The 24,085-nt window shown below is 28.6% G+C and overlaps 3 protein-coding genes across 3 annotated transcripts; all 3 read right to left on the bottom strand.

Annotated features, from left to right (window-relative positions):
- Window positions 1–4,665: 4,665 nt before the first annotated feature.
- Window positions 4,666–6,334, bottom strand: LOC132925404 (zinc finger MYM-type protein 1-like). The gene is made up of 4 exons (XM_060989802.1): window positions 6,318–6,334; window positions 6,106–6,261; window positions 5,052–6,060; window positions 4,666–4,710 (listed from the first exon to the last, which is right to left on the bottom strand). Exons 1-4 carry the CDS (start codon window positions 6,332–6,334, stop codon window positions 4,666–4,668), a joined length of 1,227 nt encoding a protein of 408 aa, XP_060845785.1.
- Window positions 6,335–6,549: 215 nt separating this feature from the next.
- On the bottom strand, window positions 6,550–7,851 carry LOC132925405 (zinc finger MYM-type protein 5-like). Its single transcript, XM_060989803.1, has 2 exons — window positions 7,725–7,851; window positions 6,550–7,334 (listed from the first exon to the last, which is right to left on the bottom strand). Exons 1-2 carry the CDS (start codon window positions 7,849–7,851, stop codon window positions 6,550–6,552), a joined length of 912 nt encoding a protein of 303 aa, XP_060845786.1.
- A 3,629-nt stretch (window positions 7,852–11,480) lies between these two features.
- On the bottom strand, window positions 11,481–14,744 carry LOC132925406 (zinc finger MYM-type protein 1-like). Its single transcript, XM_060989804.1, has 6 exons — window positions 14,180–14,744; window positions 12,736–13,955; window positions 12,458–12,665; window positions 11,953–12,083; window positions 11,679–11,813; window positions 11,481–11,606 (listed from the first exon to the last, which is right to left on the bottom strand). The coding sequence occupies exons 1-6, from the start codon at window positions 14,742–14,744 to the stop codon at window positions 11,481–11,483; spliced, it is 2,385 nt and encodes a 794-aa protein (XP_060845787.1).
- Between the last annotated feature and the right edge of the window lie 9,341 nt (window positions 14,745–24,085).

The following is a 24,085-nucleotide window of genomic DNA, read 5'->3' on the forward strand; positions in this document are numbered from 1 at the left end:
CGGCTGGTCGATTTGTTAGAAAATAATATTACTCCAGTTGATATGAGAGGCGAAAATATTAATGCTAATACTATGCCATATGAGTATTGTCAAAAAATACATGAACATAAACTGAGTTTTCCAACTAAAGATTCTCATTACACAACACGATTGAAAAATTATTTAGACCCTAAATTAAATGTTAAAACTATGCATACAATGTTTATAGAAAAGTATCCAGAATTAGAAGGGAAAATAAAATATCAATATTATTGGGAGTATTTTAAGAATTTTTTTTCATTAGGCTTTGGTGCTCCAGTCAAAGATGCTTGTTCAAAATGCGAAGAATTAAATACAAAAATAATGAGTAAAGATTTAAATGATGTTGCAAAAAAGAGTTGCTGCTGCGGAATTACTAGTTCATAAACATAGAAGCAAAACATTTTATAATAATATTAAAAAAAACAATAGAGATTTCTCAACAGAATAAAAAAGTGTTAGGTCTTTGATTTGATTTTATGGCTGTAGTTGACTTACCTAAAATACCGGTGCAGGAAGTATATTATTATTGTCAATTATCTGTCAATACTTTTGGTATTCATAATTTAAACACGAATAATTTATTTTGTTATGTTTATCATGAGGCAACAGCAAGAAAAACGCCAAATGATGTATGCTCTTTTTTGGTTCACTATATTAATAGTTATGTTGATGATGATGTTGAGAAATTGCATTTGTTTTGTGACAATTGTGCTGGGCAAAAAAAAAACCACGCATTACTCAGAATGATTATGGCTCTAGTTGAAATTAAAAAATTCAAAAAAGTTCAGGTGTTTTTTCCACAAAGTGGACACGTTTTTGCCGTGTGATAGTGACTTTGCATTGATAAAAAAACAACTGAACAGAGTGGATCGTCTATACACCTTAGAAGACTATATAGAACTTACTTTAAAATCATCAAGAAACCCAGAAAAATGTTCAGTGTTTCTAGTTGATAAAAGTATGATTTATGACTATCAAATGTGGTTTCCAAAATTTTATATTAAAAATACTAACGCATTAGAATGTTTAAGCCGTAATAAAACATTGAAACAACTTCGTACAATAGAAAAATTTTTAATTTCTAATTACCATTATTTTGAATGTGTATTGGAAAAATGTGGAATAATTAAGGCAAGTGAATTTATTGACGGAATAATATCAAACCATTTCAAATTGAGAAAAAACAATGCAATGCCCATACAACTCCCAAAAACACTTGTTTATACTTCAAGCTTACCAATTCTTGAAAGCAAAATGAAAGATTTGAAGCAACTAGCAAAATACATTTAAGAGCAAGCATTGCAATCATTTTGGAATTATATATTTTCGTTACAAATAGAGACACCTCAAGCAAGGCAAAATAGAACATAAGATATTTTTTATATAATTAAATTTCTAATTATTAAAAAGATATAAAATATTTGTGACTCAATATTAGTATATAATCTACTGTATATTATTTAATCATGTCATTTTAATTTTTATGCATATTAAAGCTACTTATTTATAAGAAAACGGTTATTTTTGAAATATAAATGGTAATTTGAAACATAAACGGCACATGTCCACAACCTTAAAGTCCTTCAGATGGACATGTGTCCATTCTGCGTTTAGCGAGTCAAATATACTCAATTGTATACTATTTACACTGAGACTATAGAACTATTTAATTACCTTTCGTCTGAAACTTACACGATGGTTATTAAATCAAATTAAATAATTTAAATAACTTATGGTTGCTAATTAAATCTTTTGAACTTGCCAAATGTTTAATTAATAAAATGTATTTTTATAAATATGCAAAAAACATATAGTACTATTATAATTTGTATAATGTGTATTATAAAATTACATTATATTATATATTTAGAGTTGAACAACAATAATTTAAGTATCAAATGTAGATTATTTTATTTTTTATTCGGGTTTTAAGAATCACACGGTACGTAGTTAATCAGCTCCTCTAACTCAACAACTCACTTATGAACTATTAACATTTTCCGTATGTTTTTAATGTGTTTATGCTGTTAATATGTGTACATCTGGGTAAAAGTAACTATTCAACCATAGTGTAGCTTCAATACACTGTATTGGAGTACATACTGACGGTACTCTGCGAATGAACCTGCATCGTCGACAAACACTTGTGTGCCACATAGTACTACTGGGGGTAAAACATTGGTCTTATGGAGTTAGGGCTGAGTTACAAAGGATAAAACAATGTAAATAAAATAATAAAATGCAATTTATTAAATCAAAAACAGTAATTTAACTATATTATGTAGAATATGAGTAAATCAACACTGTGCGAACAAACGAACGTTAATGCTCCACACACCTGCAACACATATGATAATAGATATTAATGTAGTACTACACACACATTTGATATTTAAAGAAATATACCCCGCCACGGCGTTTAATATCCAAAAAAAAAAAAAACCTGCAGCGCCAATTCAGCACCGTCGACCATCGGGAACGACAGAGTACGAAGGCTACGAAAACGACTTGAATTCGACACGAATCGACGAACAAAAGGCCAACAACACGTACGGAGAAATAACACATAGAATCGTGAGATTTAATCGAAATCATTAAAATAATACCGAGTAGGTGGGACGTGCATACGTCGTTCGGCAATTCTAATCGTTCCGTCCAATCACACTAACAGATTTCACGGACAAACGGGGTAAACGTACCCAACTAGCACGGCATATTCATTGGATATTCCTTCAATCTTCGATTTAAGTATTCTATTAATAATACTAATCAATATTCTAAACATATTCTTTAGTTAATTTTATCAGGTGATTTCAACAGAGGATATTCTATTCATAATATTGTCATATTCTACAAAAATTATCTATTTGAAAATACTCTACGGATATTATAATACAGATGATAAAGGAATATTCATTTTATCCTATTACATTCGTATTTTTTTTTCATATTCTTTTATGTACAATCAATGAATAATATGGTTTTAATATTTATAGATTATCCATTATAGTTTTGTCTGTAAATAATAGAAGAATATTCTTTTATTAATTATGTCAACGCCATTATTGTTTATAATAATTATAATATTATTTAATTAATTACCTAAATATATATAAACATATAGTATAATAGTGTAAAGCTATTTTAATAATTTTACTAAAAATAAATAATATTATTGTTAGGATTTACTATAGTAGAATTATTTTTTTGGTTAACTGGATTTTTGACGATCGTTCTGATAAGAACGATACGAACCGATCGTCGACAGCAATTGAATTATTATATTAAATTAATAAATATGTCTATGCTATGTGTGTGTGCGCGGGGCGACCCGACGGCGGTTTATGATTGTTGTTCTATTTTTGTTTATTGTCATACAAAATATTACCATGTACGATGTACCAGTTATTTACACTGTATAGTCAATAATCATTAACCGCCGTCTAGTATACGATGTCTTTTATCGTGGTGTTATATCTAAGATTTTAATATAATGTAATATATTTTAAAACGGTCGGTTTTACCCAAAACATTCAACGCACATGGCGAAGGGAGACAGAAGAGTCCAAGAACGATACGGATACGGCATATTCACACACACACACCACAGTGGAAATGCAGACATTATATAATATTATACGGTACCGTCGTCTGTCACTCCGATCGATCGATATTCCGTATTCGTCAGTCCGATAGTCTATACTTTTATATTATTTAATCTACTCTGTGCTGTTATAGTCTCGATTTTTCGATACTATATTGATTGAATATTTATTATTATTTTGCTAATTAGTTTGGCCATTCGTCGTTTAAGGTACGTATAAGTAAAAATATGATTGTTGTTTTATAATAAATTGTAAATAATTATATATTGTAATTTTCCATTTAGTAAGTGTAACAATATGTAATATAATCTAACCTAACTAGGTAACAACTAATACATACGATATACTTGTAGTTTATACCATGTCTGTATGTATATATACATATGTATATTACATAATATTATAAACAAACAAAATAATATTAAACATTAATATATTCGTATATACCTACATAATTCAAATATTAAATAAGTAATTGTCATTAATCTAGATATTCTGAATTTTTTTTGTGTAAATTTATGGTTAATGTATCGATAATAATTAGGCAGCTAAATAATTTCCCCGTAAGTAAGAACTAGGAAGCTAATAATAAGCTATAGTTAAATTATATAGTTGTTCCCTTCAGTGCCGCAACTAGGTCTTGTGGGGCCCTGGTGCAAAAAATGTTATGGGGCCCCTGTACCTGTATACTATACCTGTACCTGTACACTTGCCCCCTCAACCTACTCTGAAAATTAACTTTTAAACACAATTTGATAATTTAAAAAAACTGTATATTGAAGTTGTATAGTATTAAGTTCTATATTCTATCCTTTATTTTATTATTTTCATTTACTGAAATTAATTACTTATTATTACCTATATACTTGTGTATTTGACTTTATATAATTCATGATTATTATGAACAATTTTGAAAAATTAGTCCCCCCCAACTAAAATTCCTAGCTATGCCACTGCAATGTATAATATTATATAGGTAGATAAAAGCATCGTTTATACTATTGTAAATTGTTTCTATATACTACATGGCTCCTAAGAATCAGTCTTTAAATGAACTTATTTTTGTTCCCTTGTGATTTGAATACTTTATAAATTTACATTTTACAATTAGTTTAATTTACATTATTCAAATGGTCCTTACTTATTAGGCACTTAAACTATTGCACCCAGTCAAGTAATTAAAAAATTAAATTCAAACATAATATAATAATAATAATACCTTTTTATTATTTTATTCTGTATTATAAAATATATAAACAATAAACATCTAAGTAAATTAAGTAATATTCATAAATAAATAAAAAACTATTATAACATACCTATGCAGTTCAAATTTAAAATATATTTTATAAAATAACATTTTTATTTACAAAAATTTTTTTTTCTTGCTTTTTTATTAGCAAAGTCATCAATTATTTTATTTACATTAAGTTCTTTAGTTCTTGATCGTTCTATATTTAAAATACTGATATTTGATAGCCTTTCTTGTCCCATTGAATTTCTTAGATAGTTTTTTATTATTTTTAGCTTGGAAAACGAACGTTCTGCTGATGCAACAGTGACTGGTAATGATATAAAAATGATACAAGCAGTTAATATATCTTTGAAAAGAGAAGCCATATCATTTTCTAAAATATAATTTGCTATATCTTTTATACTTTTCATAGTTGACAGTGAATCAATTATCACTTCTTTAAAAGATAACATCTGTCTCGTAAGATCTGAACTTATATCTTTCTTGTAGTATAAAATGAAGTCATAAGTAGTCTTGATAATGTTATCTTCGCTAGATACTAAAATTACTTGTGGTTGTAAAAAGTTGAATTTATCAACTACTTTCTGTAAACCTAAAAAGCGATTATTTAGCTGAACTAAAGCTGTATCAATCAAAGGCAAAAATACTTTTATTCTGAGGTTTTCTTCGGTTATATCTTGTCTTTTGTCTCCATCTAAATCACCAAAAAAATTTTTTGAATATATTCGACGCCGTTGATTATTATTCACAGCTATTCCCCAACTATTACACAAATCTGTTGCTGAAGTAACCAGTTCTTCATATTTCTCTCTCAAATTTTGAATTATTGCAATAGCTGATTGTAAACACTCACAAGCATTATGAAGGTTAGAATCAATTGATTGTAATTTTTTAGATACCACATAAAAAGGTCTTAAAATTTGTTCCCATATAGTGAGTATTAGCACAAACTCAAAAGATTCTAACTTCTTTTTTAGACCTTTAGCTCTATTAATTTCTTCTTTCTTGTCACTTGTTAGCATTATATTTGTTAAAGATTTTAAAACATCTCTGTAACGATACTTGAGAGCAAAAACTGCGTTATGTCGAGATTCCCACCTCGTTGTACATACTTTTTTTAAGACTGTTTTTGCTACATCATCACCTAGCGCCAGAGAGGCCCATCTAGGAGCACTTTTACTAAAGAATAAAAATATATCTTGAAGGATATCAAAAAAATTTAACATTTTTGATGAACTTTTGGCCACATCTGACAAAACAAGATTCAAATTATGTGCAGCACAATGCACGTATGATGCATTTGGAATTATATCAGAAATTCTTTTTTGAACACCTGTGTAGCCACCGCTCATTACCGAAGCACCATCATATCCTTGGCCCCTACATTTGTTTATATCCAAATTATAATTCTTTAAAATAGATATTATTAAATTTACATGATCTTCAGCACCATGTTTATGAAGGGGGTAAAATCCTAGAAAAGACTCTTTACAATATAACTTTTGTTCTCTATAATCAATTACTACATATCTAATAATAATGCTAACTTGATCAATCTTCGTGATATCTTGTGTTGAATCAACTATTATGGAGAAACATGGAGCAGATCTGATTTCCTCACAAATTAAAGTAATTAAGTTTGTTGATAGTAATTCAATTAGTTCATTTTTAATGAAAACTCAGATATTTAATTTGTGTCTTTTCAGTGTAAAGTAAATTATGTAATAGTGGATCAAATTCAGCCATTAGTCTTACTGATCGGATAAAATTGCCTTCGTTCATACTTGTAGAAGTTGATTTCCCTTCATTACCACGGAGGGCTGTATTACCAGCTGTTAAAAATAAAATTATTTTAATTAACCTAGTTAAAATATCTCTCCATTTCTGAGCTTCTTGGGATATTTGATCTTCTATTGAGTGATCAATTGTTTGATTTTTTACCCATATTGTGCGTAATTTAACAGCGTCAATGTGCTGAATAGAAATCTCATGTTTATTAATTTTTTGCGATAAATGTCGCCAATCATTTATTCCTGTTATCCAGTTTGATTTAAAATAAGGATGTGTTCTATCAGAAAACAACCAACAAGATTCGCAGTATGCTTTATCAAGTATGACTGAGTAGCAAAGCCAAGATCTGGGAATTTTATGGCCAGCTAAATTTGTTATAAAATAATATTCAACAGAAAATTTTCGACACCTTTTGTTTTCATTATCTTGACACGGTGTAGAATCTAGTGGAAATTTAATATTTGGTTTGCAAGGCCCAAATAAAATAATCTGTCTTTTTAAATTAGAATTATTTATGACATCTGGAAACTTTCCACGATTTGAAGGAAATTCACTATTTAGATCCATTTCAATATGAGGTGATAAAATAATGTCATTTACCGTTTCACTTGCTTCAGCTTCATCTATTACATCTTCATTTGTCTTCACAATTGATTCATTTTCTAAACATATTAATAAATATTTTCACTTATTTAACACTTAAATACTGTTCAATTTTAAATCGAATAATTGCATTTTTTTATGCATTATGATTTAGACGTTGCTTGTTAAAAAAATTTCAACTTTCAAGTCTCTATCACCATTTACTATTATTTTTAGAGCTATGACCAGGGCTCGGGAATTTATGCATTTGCATATTTGTTTGGGAAGTAAATAGAATAAATCTGATCAGGTACAAATTTATGTTGTGGTGTTTAGAGTTAATGTATAAAAGTTTATTGTGCATATGTTTGCATATTTTGGAATTTTTTTTTCAAATGCATATTTTTTAGATTTATTGATTTTTATTGCATATTTCAAGATACTTATTTTAATTTTTAACCCATATTTACCTGAAGTAACTGATGTTTTTCGAAGAAATTTAGTCATTGAACCTCTCATTAAATCCAAACCGGCGGCTCTTTGTTCTTTTGCCTTGCGTTTAGCAAAACCACTTTCATACACTCTTCGTGTCGACATAATAATTATAAAAAAAATATACTTACTACTTAAAAATACTTCACGATTTTGGTAAATAGCAAGTAGGTAATATTATACTAATATTATATAAAATTATAAATTACAACTAACACGCGCGACAGGCCACAGGAACAACCGCACAACTAAATCACTGATCAGTAAATACTAATGGTTTCAAGATTTAACACTCAAAAGTCGAGACTGTAAACACATAATAATAATGGAAATTCCCATTTGTCATCATGTAATATAAAACATTATAATCAATAATATTATATTAATATAATATAATACTGCATAGTATATGTAATATATACTTTGTGTGTATGAGTGTTATTTTTGTTATCGATAGAAATTATATGGGGTTTTCTAAAAATAAATCAAAATTAATATCAAATCATTCGAGTTCCTTCCCACCAACCATCACGTCTACTGTTAACTGCAGCAGGCAATAAGGTTACCAAACAACCTTTATAAATATAAAATTAAAATTACAACATACAATATAAATTATAGACACACAAATACTGAAAATTATTATTATTATTATTACCTAATGTGACTAAATCACTATAAATGTAAGATCGTTATAGTGTCATACTATTAATTATTATACTATAATATGTACAGGAAATGAGAATTTTTATTATTTTTATTTTCCTTATAACTATTATTCTTTACTGCCTACTCTCAAATTTACACTTAAATCTTCTTTAAATTTCGGGGCCCCAATTTATTATAAACTGAGGCCTCTTGGTGGTGATAGGCACCCCCGGTCACCCCGCTAGTTGCGGCACTGGTTCCCTTGTTGGTAGGTATCATTTATTTCTAGTTATATTATATAATGGATAATTCAAGAAATGGCTTCAAAAAAAAAATTCGTTTATCGAAATCTCAATTCAATAAAAAAATAAAACAGCAACTTGATTCTTTAGATCATTTAAGAAAACATAATAATACAACATCTGTTGCTTTACCAGTTATGTGCAATATTAGTTCAATTGCACAGACTCAATTTAATTTTGAAAATACATTATCTAATGATCCCTCGAATGATACACTTACTAAGGAAAATTATGTTATTCCACTTAGTATTTCATCTCAAATGTTTTCTGAAAATAGTAATTTTACTAGTCAAACATTGTCCCTATTCGGTGAATCTAGTTCTACTACTTTATTAAACAGTTTTAACTCAAATAACCATATCACTGATTGTGAAAAAACATCAATAACTGATCAATTAAAAGAGTGGGCTGTTAGGAATAGAATACAAATTTCATATGCATGACTAGGCGGAGGACGGGCATATATTGTATAGATGTTATTCAGTACATTGAGACTAGACTCATTCAAAGTTTTTGCCGTTCGCATTGCGGTCGTCACGTATTTTTCTGTAAACACGAAAACTGCAGCGTGTCGTGCGTCCGTATTAGATTATTAAATTTAGCTATTTGACATTGTATAGCAGCGTGTAGTAATTAAATTATTATTATTTATTATTGGTATTATACAAAACTACACAAGTTACAAACTTAATTATAATATAATAAATTACACTAGAAATACATATATTTATTATATTTTCTACTATGGGAATACAGAAAAAAAAACAGATATACTAGACTTTTTGTTTAAAAATAGTTTTAATACGTTAACATACGAAGAAAAGTGTCAATTAAAATCAATGGCAAAGGACCCGACATTTGTGGAAAGTATTATTGATGATTTTGCGAAGAAAAAAGAAAGAAGAATTGAATTAGAATATAAAATAATATAAATTATCTATTCTTATAATTTTTATAAAGCTATCAATTATAATAATAAAAAAAGGTTTTTTTTATATTATTTGTATTCATTTTTTTTTTATTAAATTTTCAGTCTCCCCAATGAATTTACTTGCGAGCCGCCACTGATCGAATGTTGTCGTTAGAGCGTTGAATAATCAGTCATCACTCGTGAAAATAAATTTATATTCGTCGGATCGTAGACCGTAGACCACGTGGGCGCAATCAGTGAAATAAGAACTTTTCTTTAATCCCCGTTTCGATTCCCTCGGAAGTCGATAGTAGAGTGTCGATTTGTTCATAAAAAAGTCAAAGTACTTTTAGTAATCAGCAATCAACGGTGAAAATCAGTTTATGTATAATAAAGCCACCTACGTAGGCAATCTGATCGTGACCATTACAGCATATACCTAATGTGTATTTAAAAATTAAATATTAAATACTAACATCAGCCAATACACTCATTAATATTATATATTATTATTAAATATAATACACGTGATTAAATTTGCAATGTATTGTGTTAAACAAATTAAATATTATATTCAATTGGATGTATTTTATTAGGTAGATATTATATAAAAGTATAAAACATTAGAAATATAATTAATTCAATTATTTTATGTTTATTACATAATTGGTGTAACAATAATTTGTGTACAGAGGAGAGTATGAGTTTTACACGTATAATATACGTATAACATATTATGTTTGTAACGTTAAGTCTAACAGAACAACGTCAATGTACAATGATTATGATAAAAAAAAAAAAATATAAGTAATATCATTTATGTTTAAAATTATTTTACTATTATTGTAATTAATAATGTATTTAATTCTTTTTTTTACAGCAAAAACAATAAATTTAAAATTTTTTTTTTTAAATTATTTTTATTATATTTTTATACCTACTCACATTTTTTTTTATATTGTATACTGACACACACACACACACACGCACAAATATATTTATACGATTTCCAACTTATATATTGTGGACGTATATTAAATTTTTTATTATTAGGTATATATTGTACATTTATGTTTGTTACGAATTTTTGTTATTGCATATATATTAATATATATTATTATAATACATTAATATTTTCAATATATTATAAGGTGTTTGCTATAGTGCAGATATTGGTTTTATCTGCAACAGACTTAACTATAACGTACAAAAAAACGAAATATGTGTAATATATAATATAGTCGTAGGAAATTTACCGACGAATAAACAATAAATAGATTTACAATATGTTATTACATGAATAATTTGTTGTCGACGATAAGATAGTCTTTTGATATATTAGCACAATTTTGGGCCGGTGAACATATAAATGGGCCGCTTAGAAGTGAAAATCTCGATGGGCCGATACATACCAATCCGGCCCTGATTATTAATAAACTTTAATTGACTACTAAGTATTGTATATGTGTTTGTCTGTTTTAATTAAATTTTGAACTTAACCAAACCTTACTTTCCTTACCAATATTGGAAGCTTGTTTAAGGTATATTCTAAGATGTATGTATTTCAACCATGGTTACTCTTAAGACTGTGGTCCATAATTCTATGATAATATTAGTTTTATAGGTTTAATTTTTTACATGAAGTAAGATATAATATTGTTCCATGGTATACAAATTAATTTAGTTAATATTGTTAATGGTATCCCTGGTATTGGTACTATAGTACTTTTCTATACTATAGTAGTACAGTACATTATAATATGTAAGTATATTTAGTTTTTTAATAGCCACTAACCAGTAGGATTAATAAGTTCAAGACGTTGAAATAAGTCATAAATAATTGATAGGTAGTTTTTATTCAAGTTTATCAACAATTAAAGCTTTGAAAATGAATTGCTTAGTTTATCCATGTCACTAGGCATCACTGTTGGCCAAAAAGATGGGAAAACATATTTATTTGGCGGTGTTTGGTGTTTTCTGTCCAGAGTGCAACAACGAACCTGTTATAGAAAATTATACATTATTGTCTATTACACATTGATTATTTGCATCATGCTTCATCATAATATTACCGTGTCTCCTTTTGACCAGTACACAAACCGTGATTTGGCTCTTTTGATCAAAAGTTCGTCTTCATATGACGTTGGCTTTACTGATTTCACCAATAATTCGAACTTTGAGTGTACGGGACACCACCATTCTGTGCACTAAATTAAATTTTATGTAAGTATACAATTTAAATAATAATTTCTGAATCCTAAATTTCTGGTTTTTGAACAGAAAATGTGTGATTAATATATTAGATAGTATTATGGTAATGTAAATATTATAATGTAAATCATGTACTCGTTTAATCTGCAGGTCTGCAAATTCATCATAAATTGATTTAGCCGGTAAAGATGATACTGGTGAAGAGGAAGGAACCATTGGCGATAAATGAACTGCTGGAGAAGAAGTAACCGCTGAAGAAGAAAGAACTGTTGAACAGGAAGGAACCGCTAAAGAAGAAAGAACTGCTGAATAGGAAGGGCCCGCTGAAGAAGGAAGAACTTGCTTGATTACGCCCGAGGTGTCTGTTTGAGCCGGGAACGGACAATAATAGGCCGTGCGTCCGGTTAACAAAATATTTCGCGTTTTATTACGTATTATACTAACACACCGACCGACCAGGCGCGGATCCAGGAATATTTTTTTGGGCGGGCCCGTAAATTTAACCACATAAGATAATGCAGTAAAATTAAGATTTAATAAAGAATAATTTTCACTTAGTTAAAAATATAATAATAGTTAAAAAAAAAATATATATTGAATTACAGTTACATGGAAAAATTTAACCTTCTTCACTTATTACTAGCAAATTCATTTAAAATTTCGTCTGGATTTTGTATTAACTCTTCACTTTTTTCTCGTTCAATCGATAGCAGAGCTAGGTTGTGTAAACGTTTTCCGGTCATGGTCGATCTATTATACGTTTTAATTCTCCTCATTGTAGAAAAACTCCTTTCAGCTGTAGCACTTGAAATTGGAATAACTAAAATTCGTCTGTACACTTCTTCTAGCTGTAAGAATGATGCTCCCATGCTTTTAATTGATAAATAGGCTTCTATAGAATTTGAATCTGCAGCAAACATTTTTTTTTCCTAAATCACATTGTGCTCTCAACTTTTCAATAAATTGATTATCTGTAGAAATTCCTGGCAATTTTATAAGTGTGTCAAAGTCTAAAAACATTTTGGAGCTTGGATTACAGGCTTCCACTGCTTCAATTAGTTCTGTTTGCTTAAATCTTCGGTTCATTTCCACGACGATATTGTCAATTATTTCAAAGTATTGACTTCTCATTTTTATTTCATGTTCAGAAATGTTGTCCATTTGATTTTGTCCTATAGAACTTGTCACAAAATAATCTGTACGTTTTGATGATACATTCTTTTTTCTCTTTTTCGTAACTGGGATGCTCATTTCACCACTGATTTCTTCTACAGATTTAATAACTTTTTCATATAAATCATGAAATTTGTTTTCGGTTCTCATACTTTTTATTTGATCTTTTGTACATTCAATAAGTGTTATGCAATTACTTAAATCTGTAGATTTTGTTTGTAAATAAACTGACAACGAGTTTATGCAAAATAGAAGTTCATCTAAACAAAATATTATCAATAAATTATCAAAAGTTGCAAATTGGTTTAATAAACCTCTAGCTTTTGCAGCTTCTTTTGCTTTTTTACTCAAAGTACACTCTTTTAAAGCTTTAATAACACTTTTGAAACGTATTTTAAAGAAATGTATCCCTTTGTACTTTGAAACCCATCTTGTTTCGCAGTGCTGTGGTATTTTTAATTTTTTATCACTGTCTTCTGGTGATTCCAAAAATAAACTGTTTCTTAGTGAAGAACACGACTGAAATGAATAAATTGCTTCTAATATACCAATTGTATTATGAATAGCTGAAACATGTTTTGATGCATCTACTAAAACAAGATTGAGCCTGTGTGCATAGCAATGCACATATAGGCATGGGTTTTTAGACATTTCTCGGATATATTGCTGAACACCATTGATAGTCCCCGACATAGCAGAAGCTCCGTCGTATGATTGGCCAATACAATTTTTTATATCCAAATTAATAGAACACAAAAAAAGTTGAATACTATCGGCAAGTGCTTTTGCATGCAATTCTTTAAGCTCAAGAAATCCAAGAAATCTTTCGTTAATACGATTGTCACTTATGTAGCGTACACAAATTCTCATTTGTTCTATATTTGATTCGGTTTTAGCTTCATCGACAATAATACTGTAAAAATTACTTCCATTTTGAATTTCTTCTACAATACTTTTTAAAATTACTTTAAATGACACATTAAGAATTTCATTTTGAATTGTTTTTGAAGTGTATTTAGCATTTTTTGGTAATGTATTTAATTTTGTTTTAAATCGTCATTTTCAAGTCTAAGCAATTTTACCAACTCGATAAAATTACCATTATTTTGAAAGGTGTCAATATCAGTTTTTAAATTATCATCGTCGTTATCATCAATATAATTATTAGTTTCTCTGTGACCACGTAAACCAATATCTTGTCTCCCGCAATATAACACGCATCTGATCAACGATCTCATAATTTCCCGATTTTTTAAAATGTCTTCTTTTAGTTGTGTATTTAATTTTGTTGCTACAGAACCAGTTTTTTTAGCGGATATCCACGATTTATATTTTTTAAGAGACAGTTTATGAATATTTGAAGAATTGTGTTTTTCTAACATGTTTCCAATATGCTTCCAATCAGAATAACCATTAACAATTAAAACTTTATCTCTATAGCCGGAATTATCACTAGTGAAATGGCGACAGTAAAAACAAAATATCGAATCTCTAATTTTCGAGTATTCTAACCATTCGTATTTTGAATACCACAAAACATTAAATGATCTCTGTTTTCCACCGATGTTTCGTCTCGGGAACGTAATGTTGGGTTGATTTGGCCCGTTTTCAACGTTTTGACTAATATCAAAAATATTGTTTTGAATATCGCGATCATTGACACTTATTGTAGTAGAAGATTTACGAATTTGTTTAGAAGTAACAGATTCATCAGATTCATCCGATTTTGAAAGGGGGACAAGAAAACGTTTCATGGCCTAAAAGCAGTATTTATAAATAAAATAAAACAGGATTTTAGAATATCATAATATATAAAGAATGGCAACTTGTTTTTATGTGTGAATAATTATTTACTATAATAATATAACAATCTACGTGTGTATACTGTACATATAGGTATTATGTATGTATTTATATTCAATAATTGCGCAAACAATTTGTTAAATATAAAATAAATGGTTATGCCTTAATAAATAGCTAAAAAATAAAATAAAACTTACCTATTTTATGTATATGCTCAGCACATCAACAATTCGTAGATGGATTTCCAACAAATTTTAATATTTAAATTATTTAATTAAAATGTGGATTCAGGTATCGCGTATTGGGAGTTCACAGCAGACAGAATAATATTACGAGTACACGAGTGACGTGTGTCAATTAACAATTGGTGGTCGGGTGATGCCCAGTTTTACGTGCACTTATTATATCTTATCGGAGTTCCATCGGCATTCGAACGACGACGATCGATATTTAGATAAAATCAGGTTAATCACACGGGCAATTACATGTTATAAATGGTACCTAAATATAATGTTGTTTTGTTATACTCCCCATGCACGATTAATACATAATATATAATATATTTGATAAAATCAATTTTAAAACTTATAGTCAAAATTCTAAAATAACAACTTGAATGCCAATATTCAAAATTAAAATAATTGTTCTTGAAAATTTTGGGTGGGCCCGGGCCCACCCGGCCCGGATCCGCGCCTGACCTACTGGCTACTAAGTGCTAGTTTTACCAAATTATATAGACCCAGTCACCCAGGTATCCACCCACAGTTTTAGGTGGTGCAAATGCAAGTACGTACTCGGCGCCACTGGATTTTATTAAAACAAACCTATATTTTCAGAGAAAAAAAAAACTGGAACATCCTAATCCACCTGCATTGTTATCTGCTACTACTGAGTCCATTTTTCCTCAAAAATATGTGATGACATCGAGTTTAGTTAGTAATGATATTGGTGATTATGTCAAAGAAAAAGGTGCTCAAATATTAGATTACAATAAAACTACAATATTAGAGCTTTCTAACTACCTGCGAACAATTTTGTATACCCATTTAGTACACACATAAAGAAAGGTAAAGAAGAAAAGAGATACTTAAATAAAACTTATTTTTGAAACGTACAAATGGCTAGTGTATTCTCCCAAAAAAAAAAATGATTTATATTGTAAATATTGTGTTCCATTTGCTGACAAATGAAGAAAATGTAATAACGTGGTTTTACAAAAATTGGTTGCTATTCCTTTAGTCAAATATGCAAAGATTTTGGGTAAAACAGGTGACTTGGAAGTTCATAATAGCCATCAGTACCATGTAAATGCAATAACAACAGCAGAATATTTTTTATTTAACTATAAACACCCACAAAATGAAATAATTAATATGGTTAGCAGCCATAGAAATAAACAAATTTTAGAGAACCGGGAAAGATTAAAACCAATTATAGAGTCTATTATTTTTCTTTATAGGCAAATCATACCACTTAGGGGAAACCATGATTCGGTAGTTTTTAATAATGAAGATTCTCAACTTTCTACAATTAACCAGAGGAATTTTCGAGAACTTTTAAAGTATAGAATCTTATCTGGCGATAGTATGCTAGAAGCACATTTAAAATCAGAAAATTCTAAAGCAACATTTATCAGCCCAATACACCAAAATGAACTGATTGAATGATGTCAGAATTTTATTATTGAAAATATTATTAATGAAGTGAATGAAAATAAGTACTTTATTATAATATTTGACGAAACCACCGATGTCAGCCATACTTCTCAAATGAGCCTTGTTTTAAGATATGTACAATGTAATTCATCCCCGATGAATAATTTAACATTGCTAAAAAGTTCACAAATTTCTGATTTTATCAACAGTTCATCGATGAAATTTGTTGAAAGGTTTAACATTGCTACAGATTTCCTTAACCAAAACCCAGAGGAATGGTACAAAAATGTCAACTACCAAAAAGGTATATCTGTACTTAGTCAAGTTAAAGTTGTAAATGATGCAGCTGAGAGGGGAGTAAAATTAATAACTGATTTCAATGACAAAATTACTAAAGACGAGGAACAAAAACAATTTTTGATGCAGACAGTTTACGACTACCGGCATAAGTATCCTGACGCGAAACGAAGTACACTTTCAAAACACATTTGAAAATTTATAACAATTTAAAATTGTACATTATAAATACTAATTTAAATAAATTGTCTAAAAATAATATGATGTACACTTTTTTTATTAATTACAATAATTTTTTAGGTATATAAAAAAAACGAAAATACACCCTCTTAAAAGAAATTTCAACCCTCTTGAGGCACGTCTTAGGGTTGAACTATCGTTATAAAATTATACAGATATTATTTTTTTATAGTTTAGTTTCAAATTCGAAGGTGGCGCAGTTGAAATGTTGATCTTCAATTTTAAGGACCACCCTAATGTACATAAGGGAATTGTTAAGGAAAATTGTATAGCTTTTATTAACTGCCATGATTATGCATTTTCTTTTGATAAGACAAATGGGGGTGCCTGAATGATGATTTTGCTTTAAGCGTATAAAAATATAACTGACACTGTGTAACGGTGTGTACTGTGTACTTATCTATTAACCTAGTCCTAGTAGACGTGTAGTGTTTATACGTAATCGCAATTATCAATGTAGATACTTTGTATCAGCGCGCGTTCATAAAACCTACTACATAATATTATGGCTATTCGTTCGGGCGGGACACTTTTCGGCCAAAATGAACCTTTCCTTTTTCGGCCAGTACACTATTTTGGTAACCAATGAAATATTATTTTCGTGTTTTTTTCTGTTAAACTACCATTTTACATAATAGATACTTTTTAACTTAATTTAATTTATTATAAATTGATAATTGACAATTGTTGACGCGTACTCGCCATTTATAATAACTATTGATGTAATTATTATTACTTTTATCTTTAATATATTGTATTATAAGTATCTTATTCTTGTCGATATCTGGTTGATCCGATATCATTGTTCAATTATATTTCAGTGTGTTTCTATCCGCTTACATAAATGTATCATTGTGTCTGCTGCCGCATATATAAATAAAGTACTTAGACATGCAAAATAATTAAAACTTAATTTATATATAATTGATAAATTAATTTTTTATATATAATTTATATTATTATTTTATACAGTCCATAAAAAAGGAATTTTTGGTAGTTTAACAAAAATAAAACGTTAAAAGAATATTTCATTGGTGGCCAAAATAGTGTGCTGGCTTAAAACAGTCATTTCAGAATGACCGAAAAGGGAAAGGTTCATTTTGGCCGCAAAAGGTACCGCCCATTCGTTCTACGAAAATAAATCTTGAAGTTACATTTTTATAATTATAATATGTTTATAGAATGGTGATTTTTCCCATTATCAATCCCATCTATAATCTATTCTAAATTAGGTACAGTGTGTGGCAAGGCATCCAATGTTTATTAAGAGATAATAATTAAAAGGAATTAAACCATTTATTTTGAAATCATGCTTGTGGCTTATCGTTAACGGGTAAAACGGGAATATTTATAATAACCGGATAATATTTAAGTTTTATACACAAATTTGTCCAACCCTGCCTGTAATTAATTTAAATATTAAGATTGAGTGGTTCAAAAAATTTTTTTTTCCTCTATAATATTGGCTAACTTAACTTAAACTTTTTAAAATGATTATCCTGTGCGTGCCTCAAACTTTCATACATAATTACACATCCTTCTTTTCCATTTCTACTTAATTTGATCTTCTCTAATGTCTATTTTTTTTCTTAGATTATCACAGTAGCCTCTAATTAATAAGTTAATTTAATTGAAAAATTGTATTTCAGATTGATATAGATGTTCTGAAAACAATTTCTACTGAAGATACCACATTAAAAAATGTACTCACCTAAATATGGTGACCGTTTAGCATTATTAAATTATTCAAAACAAGCCAATTCATCGAAAAGAAAAAGCACTCTTTTTTATAAATTGATGTCTAAGGTAAAAAAAATAATGAGTCAAAATCAGAAACTCCAAATAAAAGATAAGTTTATTATTTAATATTATGTTAAGTTTTTTTATTGAATTTTATTAAAAAATTGTTGCGCCGTCAGCACTTACGTTAGCAGTTTACTGAACGACTCGCGAATGTGTGGGAGCAAATGACAATGATCCAAATATAGTGTCACAAAATATAATATATAATAATAAATACGATACTGTCGCAAAGTGTCACAAATAAATATAATATAATAATGACAATAATAACATATAAATAATATAAAATATAAATACTAATTATTATAACATGGAATATTAATTCACCTTTAAGGTAAATAATGGTATACAATATAACAAAAAAATCATAGACCTGAGTATCCGGTAGTGGTGTCGATCCTCGGATCCAAATTAATTATCTTCACTGGTGTGGTAGATGATTAGGACCAGCTTGACGACGTAGCACATAAAGTGATATAATATGTATATATATATACATACGGCCGCGACGGTTACGCTATATTACGACGACCAAAAATATTACTTGGCCGATAAATGCATGAAAAAACGCTTTCGCACGTTGAATGTAAGACTGTGACGTACAAATCACAATTATATCCGGCCGCACACGACGCCACAATAATAAATGGAAAAATGTAAGTTTATATGAACGCCGGCTTAAACGTAGTAATAAACACGTGGTTTTATGCCACCGGACAACGCAACCGGGCACACAAGTATAAAAAAAGGTGTCGGGGGCCTACCGTGGCAACAACACAGGTCGTCCGGTTTTGACGACAGTCAGAAAAGGTGTAAAGATGGCTTGACAAAGTTGACGCGTCAACCGTCCTGGCGGCGACAAGTTCGCGGCGATCACAACTTGACTACTCGGGAGGGAGAATGGACAAGTGTGATGACCGGACTGTCACTTGCGTCGCGATGGCCTTTGACCCGGCTGTAACGCGCCAAGAGGATCGGTGTTCGAACAAAAAAATATATATTATTTCTTTAATATAGCTTAGTTTTGAAAAATAGATCAACAAAGAGGTATGTTGAAATTGGATTTCTTAATTATGAAATGTCTGCGTATAAACAGGTATTATAAGAATGAAAAATGCATAATTATTTTTTCAAGTAATTTTTGTATTATTTTCCCCAAAAATATCATAATAGGTAGTTCTTATAAATCATGTTTGAGATTCTTAAATTTAATTATCTCCATTAATCATAATATTTTTGTGATTCAACATACATATTATTTTTAAATATTTTTTAAAGAGCTATTTTTCCACGGACATATCTATATAATATGCTTTTAAATGTATATCTACTACCTAGTGATAAGTAAAATATTTCTAGGCGAAAACTGTTAATGGTGGAGGTTTCAGAAAAGTACGAGTACAAAAATCATTTTACAAGTCAGATTTGATTGGTCTAGCTAAAGAATTATTTTTTCCTGATGGAAAATCATCTAAAGGAATGATTGATCAACTATCAACAAATTTATTTTACTTCCAAAAAATGATTTACTTGATGACTTTTCAGTTGTAGGCATTATATGATAAAACAAGTAGGTACATAACAACATTAAAATATTTTTTTTAATTTTATTATGAAATGTATATTATTCAAATGTTTATTTCATTAGGTTTTAAACAATTAATATTTTAATTTTCAATTTTATAATATCCATATTATATTGTATTTGTATTTCTTAATTTTTAGATTTGAATATCTCTACCATAGAATTTAGAATCCTTTTCACCAGATAAAACCATGTTTGAAGTACCTGAAGAATTTAATACAACTAACTTTATACATATTGTTCAAGAAAATGAGTTACAGCTTTGTAAAATAAACTGATTGAATTAACAATTAATATAATTTAAAAAACAAATTTATATTTTTATCGCCTGGCAATACCAATATCGACAATAGAGTATGCAGTACCTACATACTACTATACTAGTGTTATAATTGAGCTAGTCAAATAGCGGTATTCTATAAATCAAAAATCACTAAAATAAAATATGTAAAATGAATTTGGTTTTATTTCAATTAGAATGATCTAAATCGTACACATTTTTAATCAGATTTAAAATATCTCGTTCCATTAAAAATATATATTTACAATAAAATCCGTTCCTTAATTATTACTAATAATCATTTACGACTAACTTATTAATAATATGATGCTTATATTATCTTAAAAAATTGAATATATCCTTTAAGTATTCTTTAAAAATATTAGTAAAATATGCAAAATTATTCTTTTTATATCAATTTATTTTTTTAACATTAAAATTAGGTAATAAATATAAATAATAAATAAAAATTCACAAAATTATTAAAATAATAGTTATTGAATAATAACATTATTAAAGCAATAGTTAATAAAATATTAAACATTATATTTTTTAAACTTTATTTTAATGTTAAATTTACAAACAAAATAACACGTAAATTAAAATAATAAATAAAATAACAAAATGTTGTTGAAATAAATTAGTATTCACCTTTTCTATTACATCACCTTAATAACAGTGTAATAGTTTTCAATAGGTATAAATAAAAAAATAAAAATAGTAATTTTATTAACCATTCTTATGGTTTTTCTTAATATGTAGGTAATTCAAGTACATAATCCTAGTTGTGCATACATATTACATACATAAAAAACACTTTTTTATATAGAAATCCACGATCTATTTATTATTTATTATTTAAATATGGAAATTCTTAAAATGAGTGGACGTGATAGAGACAAGTATCGTTCACATCCGTCAGGACATGAAAAACGATTAAAAAAAATGAAAGGAAGCTTTCTTAAATACATAGCAAAAACGTTACCCAAAAACTTTAAATATAACAACAATAACACAACATCAATTACAATGGAAAATATTCAAGTACAATCCCCTACATTACAAATAACTGTATCAGATAAAAAACAAGAATACTTTGGAATTTCTGAAGTACAAACATTCTCTTCTGCTACAAAGAGTAATATTAATTTTTGCTTAGAAGACAACGAAACTAATAGATTGGATACAAATATTTTATGTGAAAATGGAAAATTTAGTATGGTAGACCCAGCAACATAACTTGGACTGATGATAATATGACGCAAACTATAAGAACTGAAGTTGTTAAATTTGGTCCATATCAAGTGAAGGATTTTGATTTTCCCTATTCGGATATTGACTGCACAAAAAGAAAATTCTCTACATTTTATTATACTAGAAAATTGGAAAATTGTGAAATTGTAAAAAAAAGTTGGTTAATTTACTCAAAATCATGTGACCGAGTATTTTGCTTTTGCTGTAAACTTTTCACTTCTTATGGACCACAACAATCTTTATTGTCAACTATAGGTACCAACAATTGGAAGTGTTTATCTGAAAATTTAGAATCTCACGAACAGTCTAGCCTACATTAAAAAGCTTTACAGACATGGATGGAACTAAAATTGAGGATTTCGGAAAATTCCACTATAGATAGAGCACATCAATCGGCTATGGAAAAAGAAAAACAACATTGGAAAAATGTGATGATCCGCATCATTGCTGCTATACAATATTCAGCAAAACATTGTGTAGGCTACTGCGTACGCTACAATTTTCTCTTTTCTAGGTGTATCTTTTGCATTAAATCTTTTCCAAGCACGGAGTTCTAACACCTTATCAGCGTTATGTCTATCTTCTAAATTTTTACTAGTCGCATACACAATATCGTGATCACGACATGCAGTATCCAATGGGTTTATTCCTTTATCGCCACGATCTAACCTCTTTTTTAATTTCGTACCAGGTCCACAATACTGATATTTTGGAACATGGGCTTCAAACGGGAGACTATTTATTTATAAGGAAATTTACGAAACCTTTGCCAGTCTTATCTGATTCCCACTTTTGGGTTGAACGCATCATCTACAACTGATTATAATTTGAAAACTCTAGAGTATTTATAAGAAAATGGATTTGATTGTACAGAAAGATAAATTAGATATTTTAAACGTAGATGCTCAAATAATAAAGAAACCATCAAGACATGGACCATTATTACCGGATACTATACGTGCTATTATAGTTGGTCCTAGTGGTTCAGGTAAAACAAATATAATGTATACCCTAATCACACATGAAAACGGATTAAGATTTGAGAATATCTATTTATACTCTAAAACTTCTAATCAAGAAAAATATGTTTTACTAAAAAAAATAATAGATGATATAAAAGGTGCTAATTTTTTCATTTTTTCAAGTGCCGATGAAGTTATAAAACCAAACTTAACTAAGAAAAATTCTATCATAATTTTTGATGACGTGATTTGTGATCCACAATCTGTAATTAGAGAATTCTTCTCAATGTGTAGACATTCAGGTGCTAGTTTTGTATTTTATTTAGCACAAACATATTCTAAAATACCAAAACAGTTAGTAAGAGATAACTTAAACTTTTTAATAATACATAAACAAGATGATACGAATTTACGCCATATATTCAATGACCGTTCATCGGCAGATATGGATTTCTCTGAATTTTGGAAAATTTCTCATCTATGTTGGAATCATAATGATTATGGATTTATGGTTATCGATAAAACACGTGAAATGAATGAAGGTAGATATAGATGTGGTTTCCATTCTTTCATTAAAATAAAATAATAATATAAATACAGTTGTAATAGTATTAACATCTACATAGTATTATCTAAAGCAGTGGTTCTCAACCTTTTTTGTACGACGACACCTTAATTTAGATCCATAAAAATGGCGACACACTTAAAATTTTTTTTATGGATTTTTGAAAAAGTAAAAATTACAAATCTATGTAAATTAATACATTTAAGTTCATGTTAGCATTTTATTTGAAAAAAAAACAAATCTTTTAAATTTACATTATTAAAATATAAACAATTTAAATTAGGTATTAAAAAAATATTATTATAAAAACAGCGTTAGTTTATAATGGAAATTAGTGCGATACTTGTGATTGGCGAATTGAACATAGGTCTTCAATTCGTGGGCGAATTGTTGACAAACTTACGCGTAATTCACTTTCAATATCTTTAAGCGTTGACCTTTTTTTGGATTTTGTTACTTCTAATATCGAAAATGCTGATTCACACATATATGATGTTGAAAAAGGAAGCAAAATTTGCAACGCTTTTTTGCTCACTTCTGGGTATTCGTTTTGCAAAGAAATCCAAAATGAATCATTTTCAGACATATAAAATTTAGATTTTAACGTGGTATCTGATGATATTTCTAGTAATTGTTCTTTTTCCGTAGAAG

The sequence above is a fragment of the Rhopalosiphum padi genome, chromosome 3 (genome assembly GCF_020882245.1).
Source record: "Rhopalosiphum padi isolate XX-2018 chromosome 3, ASM2088224v1, whole genome shotgun sequence".
Taxonomy (NCBI): Eukaryota; Metazoa; Arthropoda; class Insecta; order Hemiptera; family Aphididae; genus Rhopalosiphum; species Rhopalosiphum padi.

Bases quoted from the DNA above. Each gene is read 5' to 3' on its own strand.
- LOC132925405 (XM_060989803.1), bottom strand. From the start codon at position 7,851: ATGTCGACACGAAGAGTGTATGAAAGTGGTTTTGCTAAACGCAAGGCA. The intron at 7,335-7,724 runs GTAAATATGGGT...TAATATGTTTAG, and splicing joins AAAAACATCAGTTACTTCAG to AAAATGAATCAATTGTGAAG.
- LOC132925404 (XM_060989802.1), bottom strand. The intron at 6,061-6,105 runs GTTAAATTTTTT...TTTATTCTTTAG, and splicing joins GCCAAAAGTTCATCAAAAAT to TAAAAGTGCTCCTAGATGGG. The intron at 4,711-5,051 runs GTAAATAAAATA...AAATTTATAAAG, and splicing joins CAAGAACTAAAGAACTTAAT to TATTCAAATCACAAGGGAAC.
- LOC132925406 (XM_060989804.1), bottom strand. From the start codon at position 14,744: ATGAAACGTTTTCTTGTCCCCCTTTCAAAATCGGATGAATCTGATGAA. The intron at 12,084-12,457 runs GTAATAAGTGAA...CCTGTTCAACAG, and splicing joins AATTTTAAATGAATTTGCTA to TTCTTTCTTCTTCAGCGGTT. The intron at 11,607-11,678 runs GTAATATTATGA...TTTCTATAACAG, and splicing joins ACTGGTCAAAAGGAGACACG to GTTCGTTGTTGCACTCTGGA.